Here is a 14,474-nt window from a genome sequence, read left to right as displayed (position 1 = left end):
TTTAAATACTAACGAAGTATCATCCGCAAATAACACTATATCTGCAACTTTCTCTACCATGTAGGGAAGGTCATTTATATAAATTAAAAAGAGAAATGGCCCTAAGATTGAACCTTGAGGAACGCCCATTTTTATATTAGTACCCTTATACTTTACACCATCAATATCTACAGTTTGCACCCTATCCTCTAGATAAGTTTTCATTAGACTTAGGTCATTATCTCTAATACCATAATGTTCGAGCTTATACAAAAGTGTTTTATGATCTACGCAATCAAACGCCTTCGATAAGTCACAAAAAACGCCGAGAGCATCCTGTGAGTTCTCCCATGATTTTATGATTGGTTAAACATAATATTTTCAAATACTTTACTTAGAACTGGCAAAATAGAAATTGGTCTATAGTTGCCTAGCTCAAATCTATCTCCTGATTTAAACAGTGGAATTAATTTGCTAAATTTCATTAATTGAGGAAACACGCCATTATCAACCCATTTATTGAAAATAGTAGCTAGATAAGGAGCAACAATATCTATGAATGAACTAACTACTTTAACTGACATGTCCCAGAGATCTTCCGTATTTTTTAAAGTTAACTGTTTGAATATTTTTAAAAATACATTATTAAAATAAGTTGCTAAACGCCAATCTGGAGAGCTGCTTACATAAGTAATCAACTTCTTTTTAAAGTGCTTGCAGTTCGATGATGAAGGTCCTTACGAAGAGAGGAAAATATAGAAAAGCGTACTTATACCTAAGCCCCTTTTTATAAAAGTTGAGTTACGTGGGGTAAAATGGAGTAGAGTGAGGGGAAATCAGAGTATAATATAATAGGTAGAATAGACAAGACAAAGATAATGAGTATCAAATTAGCAATGTAAAATTGGTAGGTTTTAATAATTGCAAAAACATTTTAAAAGATACCGTTGTCAATATTACGTTGAAGAAAATATATAAACCTACCTAAATCATCGCAATTAATAAAAAAATACAAAATCTATATAAAATTTTAAAAAATATCGCGAAATCACGAGGATGTTTAACTAGATTACTTAAACTATAATTTTTATACCTTGCGTGAACGCTGTATTTTGAACTTATTGATTTTATTTTCATTCAGAGGGCCATTACCTCGACTACTACGTTCCGATAAATACTAGTCGTGCCCTCTATGAAACACATCTTGAAACATATTCATTGTATGCGTAAAGTACTTACTAGAATATTGTGGCAATATAGAGTACTGTACTAAAGTAATTTATACGTGTCGAAATTGGAATAGATCGTATAATATAATTTTAACAATAACTCGACAAGAATGAAAAATCATAGTCTTTTGAAACGGCAACGCATGAGTACGGAAATAAGTATACAACACAGATTTAGAGTTTAAATTAATTTATATAATACAATATAATGAAACAGTGCAACGGTGCAACCCCCATGTTTTAAATAAAATAATAATTATGCTGAATGGAATATATAATATAATTATAATTTTGTTTAAAATATTGTAAACTTCAGAGCAAATTAAAATTAATAAAAATATTTTTGTAAAATTACTGTTTCTGTTGTATAAGAAAAACAGATGGCGCACTCTCAGTTGTGTGTTACTTAGAAAGTTGGTAACGTGTAACATCGAATCGAGATCAGCGACAGGCCAGTCAACGACAAATGACAGCTGCATTAATCCATTCAAAATAGAATCAGTCAGTTAGCCAGGTCAATTCGTTCAATTGAAATTTCACATTTTTCACAATCCATTTTTATTAGAAATTTTATAAAAACACTAATATTAATTCTCTTTAAATTAAAATTCAAATGTAATTTTGTAATAAAAATGTGTCGTTAATTACAACTATGTATTCATTTTATAGTACCTTACGTGACGGTGTAGATTACAATAAAAGTCGATAATGTCTGAATATATCACATCGTACTCTATCGGACTCAATCAATAAAACAGTAAACATTTGTTTCCTTTTAATGATAACCTTTTTTTATCATTACACTTTCACTAAAAATTATGAAATATGGATGCTGCTACAGAGAACTGGGACCCAGGTATGCATTTTTTTTATAATATATATATATATATATATTTTATTATATTATATAAATTCGTGCATTGACTATCAAAACATCGGCATACTATTATTTTATTATGGTTTACATAATTATAGAACTGAATATTGCTCATTCTAAATGCGTTATATTATCGGGATTAATTACATCAAAAAGAGCCATTTTATTCAATTTAAATTAATAAATTACTTTAGTTGTGTTTTGAAAATGTTATATGTTAAATATCTAAAATATTAGTTGGTCCTATAGTCACCTTAGATATTTTTAAACTCTCTAATAGATTTTTATATGTAAAAATATGTATTCATACATATCCTGTTAATTAATTCTCAATTGTTATATTTAACTCTTTATTGATTTCATACTCATATTATGCCATTTTCTTGCTACTAATGTTTCTTGCTACTAAGGTTAATGTTTTAAATAATGAAAATATCTATAGACTTGAACAGCACAACATTCTGGTTGCATTGGGATTGTTATTAATAGAGACTAGTGGACTAGTAAAGCGTTATGCAGTCCATCCTAGGAACCATCATTGACAATTTTTGTGACTGTGTTATGATGCTGATTGACCTACAGACCTGGCATCATTTAAATCCTATTATCCACCACTACCCAGTATATGCAGTATACTCAATGAAGTACTGCATGCATGGGTGTACTATACTTTATTGATAAAAAATAAATAACACTAACATTATCATGTGTTATGGCTCATATAATGTAATATAAGTTACACACTATTTTCCACAATCAGCCCCTGATCTGGGCCATTGTGTGTGCAGAGCTGTGTGTGATGGCTCATGTGTTGTACTCTTCATACTATATAAACTCCTGCAGACTGTAATGAGGCATATTCTGTTATGAAACCCATTATGAAATCTGAATGTAAATATTGTTAAATTGCTTTCATTACACTATTTGCAATTGCCTCCGACTATACCGTTTCTATGATACCAGCTGTGAGGAGTAAATGTTACAAATATTTTGACCATTTTCACCTTTTTTATACCATATTGGTGGCACAATGCATATGCCAGTTCTGATGGTGATCTGTCTTTGCCTGTCTAGCCTATCAAAACATGAAGCTCATTATGTTTTTATAGGCTAGACAGACATAAGTATTTATTGGTCTTTGTGTCAAAAAAGTATACTTGTATAAGTTAAAAATTTTCTCATGGTCATGTTACTACTCCTATAATAATGAAGACATTTATAATACTCATATGAATTGTTACAGCACTGACACGTCTTTTATCATCATTGAAGGAAGTACAACCGGGTGGTGAAGATGTGGCATTCTTAAGTGAACTGTTGCAATCTAAACAGCTACATGCTCTAGTCCAAGTTCATAACAAAATAGTGGCCAAAGGCAAAGATGATAAATTTTACCCACTCCTCTCTAATGCAATGCAAGTTACTTTAGAAGTGTTGGAATTACTGGCAGACCTGGTTTCTGTATCAAAAGAATATGATGAGCTACTTAGTTTGTTGCAGAAACCTCATTTCCAAGTTAGTTCTTTTTTAATCTTATTACACTTACATATCTTCTTCATTACCCTAACTGTTTAACTTGGGTATATGTTAGGGGCTTTTTTTAAATATTATATAGACTACTATATCATTAAATACATTTTTTAATGACTTCCTCTTACACCAAAGTTTTTGGACTTTTTTACTGACTTAGTCATCACCAACATCCTGGGAATTAAAGAATGGTTGAGAGAATAAACCATTTACCATAGTACAATATATAGTCATTGATTGATATGATTATATCAAATTAAAGTTCATTTTATGACATTTATATGTTTATTTGGAAACAATAATATATATCAATCCAAAACCATGAATACATTGTCAGCCAAAAAACTGTCTCCAAAGCATAAAATATAATTTAAAAACAATTTATTTTATCATTATCATTATCCCATAATATAAGCAAAGTCGTTGTCACTGGCTGTCCCTATGGATAATTAAATCTTTAAAACTACTTTTTTTAATAGATAGACTGATTTAAGAGGAAGGTTTATATGTATATATAATACATGTACACCCATGTGAAGCCAGGGCGAGTAGCTAGTTTACAATAAATTACTTTAAAAGAAACTAAAATGATTCTTTTATATCTATAATAATGTACTTTATTTATTTTTGTCTATTCTGTATACATAAATCAATGAATGGCTTAAATAATGATGATAATTATAGTATTATATGAAAATCCTTATTAAAATGTAAATTGATACTTATTGTTATTAATAACTCAGGCTATATTGTGCACACACGATGCAGTAGCCCAAAAGGATTACTACCCACATCTACCTGATATTCCACTTGAAGCTGATGAAGAGGAAGAAACTGTCAAAATAGTCCAACTAGTCAAAAGCGATGAGCCTCTGGTAATGTCTTGATTTTGTGTTTAAATAATAATAATATGTGTAACCTTGATGTGTGTCCATTTAAATGCAGTATGTTTAGTTTCCAAAGCCTTTGATGCCCAAGAGCTACTATAAGATAATTATAAGGTTATAAAAGTTCTCATGGCATATCTGGCTATGTAATTTAAAAATTATCTTTAAAAATAGCGGTCATTTAGAAATAGCAGCTAAATTTAATATGAGTGTGAGGAGTACAATTACCAACTGTTATTTATGTAATTATCTACCTTATATTATATACTGTTGGGCACTTAGAATGTGATATTTCTGTTTATGTGGCAATATGTATTTTATTTATTACTTATACATATATAAATATATTATACTATTTTATGTAACAGAAAAATACTACCAGCATTGAACAATGTTTTTTTTACCAAAGGGTGGAGCACAGAGTGCAGAGCCAATAGTGGTAAGTATGTAATATATGTTCAATATTTATGTTGCTACTTATTTTAACGTTTCATTTTACCCGTCCAAATATTCTTATTGCCAACTACTTACCCGCCCATTGTTTGCTGGCGTTATGATCCTGTCATCATTCATCACCGGTCCTTATCTAAAACTTTTGAATTTATTAGCTGCTATCTCTAGATGTTGAATGCAATTTGTATTGTGTTGTGTCTAGCCTCACTACTATCAGATTTTTATTTTTTATACCAAGCTATTTAATGCAACCGCTGTACACAATACACATTGCTTGTACACATTATTGATTATTTTGATCTTTCTTAATTTACTGCATTATGGTCTCATGTTTAACATTAGATACTCGTACATATTAATTTTCAATATTGTATCCTTTTATACATTCTTAATAATTTGTTATAAATATGCATTTTTATTTATTGACAATACAAATTATATTGCGGTATTAAGTGCAATGAAATATAACGGTAATTTTTTATACTAAATAATTTTAACTAATTATAAAACTGAGTAAAGTACTTTATTATTTTAAATTTTATACTTCATATTTGAAATGCAAATAACCCTGCGCATTTATTCAATTATAACAATAAAATAAATTGTCATAATGTTGAACTCTTTTGGCTGAAGGAGTTTTATTATCAAACAAATATGTTTCAATCACGAGACAAGAAGACGGTAAGAAATTTCTAAATCTGAAGCGCCAGTCTATTATATCTGAAACTATAATTGTAAGTTTATATTTCAAATCAATTTTTTTTATGGATTAAATATAATAGACTTAAACAAACTTTAAAAAGAAATTACTTTTTTGTAGTGTCTACGGGATTACATCAACTTGAATTTACAGTACTTAAAACTGCTACTAGTTTTAGTTTTAGAAGATTAGTGCTTCATAATAAAACCTATTGGATATGTTTTTCTTCTCTGTAACGATGAGTGGAATGTAATTTTATTTGTGTTTTCCAGTTTAAGTAAATATGTACATTATTATCACGACCAGGAATTTGTTAATACTGCTATAAATGTCTCTTCGCTTTATGGTAAATTAATATAGAATCATTCAGATTTGTACTATGCTTATATACAATTTATAGATTATTAGCCGACCCAGCTTCGTCGTTTGTCCGGAATAGCAGCTAGCCCGGCCGTGTCCTAATTAAAAATGTTATCGTACACAGTATAGCCGTTTAGAGTTAAGAGTTACATGACAAATACGAGTATTTGTATTTGTACATAAAAATTATATACGAGTACATAAAGATGAACATCGGCAATAATAAGTTTAGCGTGTCAACATGTTGCCCCAGCCCATCTGGCTTTCGTCGTCAAACAGTCTCTCAGGATTTTATATATAGATACCTATCATTCTATACGACTTACTCACGATGTGTACGGTCCCCATCGTCAGAGGCCTAGCAAATGGGACGCAGGATCCTAAAGAATTGTCCCCGAAAAATCTCAAGACCAACAAATCTTAAGACTTATAGGTATAGGTAAGAGAGCCGAAATCTATTATATTTTACTACTTCCTCAACCCCGCCCTTAAAGAATTCCAAACACACTTAGACGACCTTGAATATGACTATCATTTCTTACCAAAGTTTTTCCCCTAAATTTAAAAAATAATAATAAACAACATGGCGACATTGAATCCATTGAGACACGCAACGAGTTCTAGCTTTTTCAATAAATTATAGATCGTGCTTTTAGATATCGTAAGTCAGTATTATAATAGATCACGATATCCAATGAAATATTCACTATTTAATTTACCAATTTTTTTATATTTCCCCGTTTCTTAATTGTTTTCGTGTTTATACCAGATTACTTTGATTATTATGAGAAAAAAAATAAAGCAATATAAGAATGTGCTTCGATTAAACTAATTTTGTATACTTAACAGAAACATACTTAGTTATATAATCAATTCGTAGCTTTTTAAAATAGCTCAATGTTTTCTGTTAAAAGAAATAAATTTTAGGCTATAATATTTTTGATAGTTATCAATAAATATATTATTCAACTTGCCTTAAGTCCCTTCTATATATACATACTCGCGGTAACAAAATAATTTAGTAGATATATGTATGATGCTCAGCGTACTTACGCAGGCATACATGTGGAGTGAAACTTCTTACTGTTATATCAGAGAAAATTAAAATCTCTTTGTATTGACTTACCTGATAATATTTGTATATATATATGAACAACACGGACATAACATCGTCATTTTTGATAGTTAATACTACTTGTTTTTTTATACAATGTCACTCATAGTCTACCCTGACTGGCAAAGGGGGGTGGCCTTTTACGCGTATGTATAATTTATGGATGTCCCCTTATGCATTGCTGCCTTAGTCGTGTCTCCTCCTCCGTACTCTATAATTTAAACACCATACATCAGCCTTCTACCTTCATCTCCATCGCTAATGTATAATTAAATAAACAGTAACCGCGTATACTTCGATTTTAAAATGAATACCTGCTGAGGTTTTCTCTATAGACTAAAAAATTTCAAAAACGGTGTATTAAGATTTGGCAATGCGCACGTTACGCCCCTGGTGTTTCAGGCTATAGGCTACGGTAACCATTTACAATCAGATGGGCATGAAAATTTAGAGATGTTTTAGAAACGAATATCATACAAATAAGTAATATTTAAAAATAAATAGTATTTTTTATTATATTTTAATATTATTATCCATATTATTAACAGTTTCCTATTACAAAAGCGAGTATAGGCACGTTGCAATCTTTCATGAGCTCCAGTGACTGTTTCTTATGTATATCTTGCTGATATAATTTTTATACGTACATTTAGAGAATAATGGTCATTAAATATTCAAAACACAAGTCTTCGAATACTTAGTAAACATTATTTAAGTGAAAGCCATAAAACATATTAAATATCATTAAATATTTGGCATATATATTTTATATTATTATATATTGACCAAAGTAAAAAATTTCACTACATATTTGGCAAGTTATAATATACAGTAATATTATTTATAGTTTCAATTTAATTACAATTATATTAATAAATAACATAAATTGATTATGTAAACAATACCCTGTATAACTAATTACAATCGTCATAATAATGTAATGTGTAAAAATCATAATTACGTTATAATTACCTTTTGGTTTATATATACTGAAGAAGTATAGATTTTGACTAGACCATAGGATGTACATGAAGTTGACTGTATCGTATTGTATGACAGGGAGCAACGATAAAGACGGATGAAGAAACGGGGAAGATTGTGATAGCACGGGTGATGCACGGGGGTGCGGCTGATCGATCCGGCCTAATACATGCCGGCGACGAGGTCATTGAAGTCAATGGCATTAGCGTGGAGAACAAAACACCCGCCGACGTGCTGGCTATACTGGTACTACTGTAGTCATGTTAAAAAACAAAGTATTTTATTGTTTAGTACACGTGCTTGAACAATAATGAGTTGATTAAATTTCAGTTATTTTTGTAAAATATATTCTGATTGTAAAATCATAAGTTTTTTTAATGCATGATTATGGAATAGTGCACCCACCTGCGCTCACGGGTTACGCTGACGGGGCACCAGTGGAGGATGATAGGATGAGAATTAGGTCAGGTCAGTTAGCCCATGTTTTCACCAGGAATTTATGGTTTTCAGGGGGAACCGCGTGGAGGTCAAACTGGTTTGGTACATGGCTAGCAATGGAGTAATTATTTCATATTACTAACAAACCCTTTCGCCCCGATATGATTAAAAAAAAACATTTCAAACAATGTCTGCACGGAACACATTTAGTCGATGGATTTCGTTGAATCGATTATTATTTTATGTCTATACAGCCCTAAATTGTATGTAGTTTTGGTGCACTATTAAAGCTTATTATCATACAAGTTTAGTGTTTATGTATATATTAGGTGTCATGAAGGGGCGTGTAGCAACTAGTGGCAGTATTTCCATAAAACTAAACAAACTTTCCAGGAAAAAGTGGAACCTAATGACATAATTTTTATCTGATATTTTTAAATTTCTACCATAATTGCTTTTATTTGTGTTAGAAATTGTATCTTCGTAGAAAAACTAGACACAGACATCCGTATGATAAAATTCTGTATCTAATTTCAACTTTCCGTCACCAGCAAAGTTCAGAAGGAACAATAACATTCAAATTAGTCCCATCATTCGGTAAAGGAGGGCTTCGAGAAAGTAAAGTGAGGGTTCGTGCTCTGTTCAACTACAATTCATCTGAGGATCCCTATATACCGTGCAAAGAGGCCGGATTGAATTTTAAAAAGGGAGATGTTCTCCACATTGTTTCCCAAGACGACGCTTATTGGTGAGTAAATTAGTAAAAGAACATTACTCAACAAAAAAATACCTTTTGACTTTTTATTTTATAAAATAATAATCTCAGGACAATTCACACAGCGCCATCTAGATCCAAGTTAAGCCAACTAAAGCTTGTGTTATGGATACTAAATAACTGATACAAATACATACATATTATGTATACAACATACCCAGACGGATGCAAACATATAAATGTTTGTACCGTGCGAGGAATCGAACCCGCGACCATCGGACGTAAAGCGGTGCGCTAAACCACCGAAGTCGTCGAATTGATTTATTGATTATGCTGAAAATTATTAAGCAACACTTTTTATTAATAAGACCATATATTTACTTATATCTATATATATTTAGGTGGCAAGCTCGACGTGAAGGCGATAGAGTCATGAGGGCTGGTTTAATTCCATCAAGAGCATTACAAGAAGGTCGCATTATTCACGAAAGGCAGTCTGATCCACAAACTATGGATGGTTAGTTATCATCGTCGTCTATATTACTAACGTACAAACATAAACTGAAAACCAGCGCTGGGTGCCCAGTGCTGTACTGCGCTAGCTGAGCTTGTACCTATTGCAAATTACTATAAATATTCTGTATAATTGTGTAACTGTGACACTGTACTGTTATTGGCAATAAATAGATTTATTATTATTATTATTATGTATATATCTCCCTTTGATGGGATGACTAACTTGTCGTTGCGGGTGAAAGTCACCAAACAATGAGAACTACAAAATAAATCATGATGATGATGAAGATTTCTTAAATAAAAGACAGAGATTTGCGGACAAATCTACATGTTTATTATTATTATTACTTACGTATATAGAATATACAGATATAGTGATTATTCGTCTTTGTACATCATCTTATTCTTTTTATATTTACAGTATAGTAATCTCACTGGTGTTCTCTGTACCTCACAATATTATAAACTCGAAAGTTTGTGAGTGATGAATTGATGGATGAATCTTTGTTTACTGTTTCACGCATAAACTACAGAATGTTTTTTGAAACTTTATAATAAGTTTATATAATATATCAGAAGAACACAGACTATAAACTTTGAGCGGTATATAGTAATATACATATATTGTTCAGAGTTCTAAAATAGTATGATTAGATCTCGACGATTTACCGAAAGAAAAAATGTTGAAATATAAAAATAATTATTCAAATATTGCTACAAAATTATAAAAGTAACCGCGAGGTTTGCTCTTTTCCATGAATATTTGAGGATTCCAGATTAATATATATACTTATTGCAACTGACAATATATATATATATATATGTATATACTATGATGCAGGTAAGCCCGCGCTTTGCAGTCCATCCGCAACCAACTCGGACTGCGCTCCTAAGACACCATGTTCGCCGACACCCACCGCGACGGCCCTCCTGCCTTGCAAATCGACCCCCAAAGTCAAGAAAATCATATACGACATCACAGAAAATGATGACTTTGATCGCGAAATGATACCAACGTATGAGGAAGTTGCACGTCTGTACCCAAGGCCTGGCTTAGTTAGACCCATTGTGTTAGTTGGGGCACCAGGAGTCGGTAGAAACGAATTGCGCAGGAGACTGATTGCTACGGACCCTGAGAAGTACGTCACGCCCGTACCCTGTAAGTATATTTTTTTACACACGTTAATTCATACAGTGCTATCTAGTCATAAATTAAAAAAACCTCGTACTGTGGTTAATATCCTGCCAAAAAGTCGTTTCAGTGACTACCTCTGTACTCTAAAGCCTAACACCTATATTAGGTGGTGTACAAAATAATATATATATTTTTTATACATTTAGACAATAATGACACACTCTAAACACTGGAAAAAGTGAAGTGTTGTTGACGGAAAAATACCTATGTTGTACAGCGGTATAAAACTGCCTTCCTTACCCTCTACTGTGGGTTGTTTCTCTGCATAATACAAACATTTGTATTCATATCTGTACCTCTTTGCATTGACCTTGAAAGGTTTTTATTCATTTATTATGTATGTGTATTATTCATTTTTAGACACGTCTAGACCGCAAAAAGCAAGTGAACAAAACGGAAAGGAATATATGTTCGTGACTCGTGAGAAAATGGAGCAAGATATTACAGAAGGAAAATTTATAGAACACGGCGAATATAAAGGAAATCTGTACGGCACGTCAGCAGAAAGTGTGGAGACTATTATTAATACAGGTTTATATGACAATTATTTATAGTTATATATTTAGTGACATACCGTTACGGCAGTTAACCCAGGAGGGGTGACCTGAGACGTTTCAATTATCGTTATGATGAACTCAACACCTAAATAAGTAAGTAAGCATTACAAACAGATATAAATAACAGTGATATCTGTAGGCAGCGCCGTAATATGCCTTTTCTAAAGTAGGCATGTACTTTTTATTACTAAGCCTAAAAATTAGATATGTTATAACAATTAATTATTAACGAATGAATGATTAAAATGAACCCAGTAAAATGTATACATATTACGGGGGTGAGCCCACTGCCATCACTGATCACATGGTTTTGTAATCGGTGTTTTATTTATGGATGATAATGGAATGGTGCAACCTTCTGCGCTACGCTACGATAACGGGTCACCAGTGGAGGATAATAAGACGAGCACGAGGTCAGGTCAATTAGTCCATCATGACAAATCCAACATGAATTTATCACAATGGTTTTCAGGCGGTTGGTTTTCCATGTGGAAGTCAACCTGACATTATACATTGCTAGCTGTTTCCTTCACGGAAAGTCAGTCGTGTTCGGTAGTATGTGATATTTTTAGTAATACATGTCGGTATATATTGTATTCTTGCAGGTCGCGTCTGCGTACTCAGTCCACATTGGCAAGCGCTGAAGATGCTTCGAACACCACGACTGCGACCTTACATAGTGTACGTCAGACCACCACCGCTAGAGAGACTGATAGCAACGAGAACAGCTGCCAATGCACGTTCTACTTTCGATAAAGAATGTTCCAGAGCATTTACGGTTAGTTATTAAGTACATTATACTGATACTCGCTGATCCAGCAGACATTGTTTTATCATTCATATTATTTATGATCCCTTTTATCACTTAGGGGTGTAATAATTAGTTTACTATCTATTCTCAGACTCAGCAAATATAATAATTATAATATACATTTATTTATTAAATATTATTGCCATTAATATGTATTTTAAATAGCATACACAAATTGGCAGCATGTTATATGTACACACATATGTATATATACACTCAGCCACACCAACATAGTATTAAACAACATACAACATTACATGTGTATATGTTGTATAATGCAAGCATATAATACAACTAGTAAAGTCATAAAAATTGTACAAACCTTTTCAGAGTAAACATTGTGACATGAGATTTTTATACATTGTATAATAATAAAGTGGACAGCCCTGCATTCTATCATTAATGGCCCCAACTGGACCATAAAGATATTGCAAAAATTATGACATGCATTACAAAATGCCTATATGTATAAATTCAGAGCTACTCGAGTTGTGTATCTGACAATTTTTCAATTAAGTTACCTATTTTAATCAAAGAATGATGAAATGTCAACGTTTTACTGAAATGAAATTAACTTTTCTTAAAATGACCGACACATAACAATATTTAAAATCACGTGGCTGTCATAAATTTGGACAAATTGCACATGTAACAATAATAATTTCTAATTTCTCTAAATAAATTTGTTCTACAGGAGGAAGAATTTACGGATATAGTAAGATCATCGAATCGAATCAACTTTCTCTACGGCTATATGTTTGATGAAGAAATATTGAATGAAGAATTGGCGATTGCACTCACCCACCTTTTGAAAGCGGCTTGGAGAGTTCAGTCTGAACCGCTCTGGGTTCCCGCCTCTTGGGTTCAGTAAAACAGTATCCAAATTCCTGGTAAGATGAAATGAGTTCAGGATAGTCGTATTTTTATTAACCAGTTCCACATTTATTCAGTTCTAGTTTAATCAATCCAAAGAGAATTGTTTAGTCGAAAGCGTTGTTATTATAATATATATGTTGTGGTTTTTCAATATAATTTTTACTTACAAAATATAGTAGTTCACATAACTAACTTGATCAGATATATAATATAAAAAATAGATATTTTAGAGACCTGAAGTTAATGTGGGATATGAGTAATATTATTATTATATTAATTCATATTAAATATATTTATATAAATTATATAAATCGAGGTATGTCAACATATTCTAGTAATATGTAAACAACTGGCTGTGAAGAGGTACAGATCTTTTAAAATTATGTACTGAACGCTAACTAAATGATTTTATCACAGCGGCGTCTGTGTGTTTATGGTGTGACTAATAGGTAACACGTATATTATGACTGCGAGATGTCTACATATATGTAGATAAGGGACAAACTATATTTATTATATTTCTAAATAAATTTACTCGAAAAAGAAAAAAATACAGAAAGATATTGTTTCTTTCCTGCTTGTTAAAATGAATACATGATTTCGATGTGAGCGACAATTTGTATAGAAATGTAATGAAATATTTGGCTTCGTTTGGTCGTCTGAATATATATAATATCAAAATAATAATGTGCAGAGTGTAATAATTATATGGCATAATTGTTATAAAATATACAAAATATAATATGCCAAAATAAATTTCCACCTTCTATATACATATTTTGGTTTACTAATTATCAACAACAAATAAATTTGTTGACAATTAGTAAACAAATATGTAACCAATACTGTATGGGTTTCATTTAAAAAATAACTTGTTGAATAATCTCGTAATCTCTGTATTATTGTGATAAAGCATAGGCATTTGATTTTACATTCCCACCTATGTCTACGTTATGTTTATAGCAATAATAGGAAATATCTGATCTCATAGAATAATTAATATTTATTGTAACTACAACTATGTATTATATTAATTTATTATCGTCTGTTTTTCATCTCTTTCTGGCAGATATTATACATATAAATGTACCATCTACTGAAATGATATACAAATATCTAATAATAATAAATAAATAATTTCCAAAATAAAAATTTTGAGTAAGTATAGCTATCGACTAAGGTTACTGTAATAGACAAATTTGAATTATAGCCATATTGTATTAGTGAAGTTGTATGTTGGAAGACAAACTGGAAAG

The 14,474-nt window shown here is 31.4% G+C and overlaps 1 protein-coding gene across 2 annotated transcripts; it reads left to right on the top strand.

Annotated features, from left to right (window-relative positions):
• The first annotated feature begins 1,754 nt into the window (after positions 1-1,754).
• LOC131855117 (MAGUK p55 subfamily member 7) lies at positions 1,755-13,308 on the top strand. 2 transcript variants are annotated; one of them, XM_059206353.1, is made up of 11 exons: positions 1,755-2,064; positions 3,329-3,600; positions 4,359-4,490; positions 4,912-4,941; positions 8,189-8,356; positions 9,100-9,296; positions 9,665-9,780; positions 10,621-10,938; positions 11,335-11,505; positions 12,137-12,309; positions 13,037-13,308. In XM_059206353.1, the coding sequence occupies exons 1-11, from the start codon at positions 2,034-2,036 to the stop codon at positions 13,211-13,213; spliced, it is 1,785 nt and encodes a 594-aa protein (XP_059062336.1). In that variant the 5' UTR covers positions 1,755-2,033; the 3' UTR covers positions 13,214-13,308. The 2 variants fall into 2 exon arrangements, with proteins under 2 accessions (XP_059062336.1, XP_059062337.1); XM_059206354.1 differs by lacking the exon at positions 4,912-4,941.
• Positions 13,309-14,474: the final 1,166 nt, after the last annotated feature.

The sequence above is a fragment of the Achroia grisella genome, unplaced genomic scaffold, assembly GCF_030625045.1.
Source record: "Achroia grisella isolate CSIRO2021 unplaced genomic scaffold, CSIRO_AGI_Agris_v1 utg1304, whole genome shotgun sequence".
Classification (NCBI taxonomy): domain Eukaryota; kingdom Metazoa; phylum Arthropoda; class Insecta; order Lepidoptera; family Pyralidae; genus Achroia; species Achroia grisella.
This window is presented reverse-complemented; position numbering and strand designations above follow the sequence as displayed.

Excerpts from the sequence above, each read along its gene's own strand:
- LOC131855117 (XM_059206353.1), top strand. The coding sequence starts at position 2,034 with ATGGATGCTGCTACAGAGAACTGGGACCCAG. Across the intron at positions 2,065-3,328 it reads TACAGAGAACTGGGACCCAG|CACTGACACGTCTTTTATCA; the intron begins GTATGCATTTTT and ends GAATTGTTACAG. Across the intron at positions 4,491-4,911 it reads TCAAAAGCGATGAGCCTCTG|GGTGGAGCACAGAGTGCAGA; the intron begins GTAATGTCTTGA and ends TTTTTACCAAAG.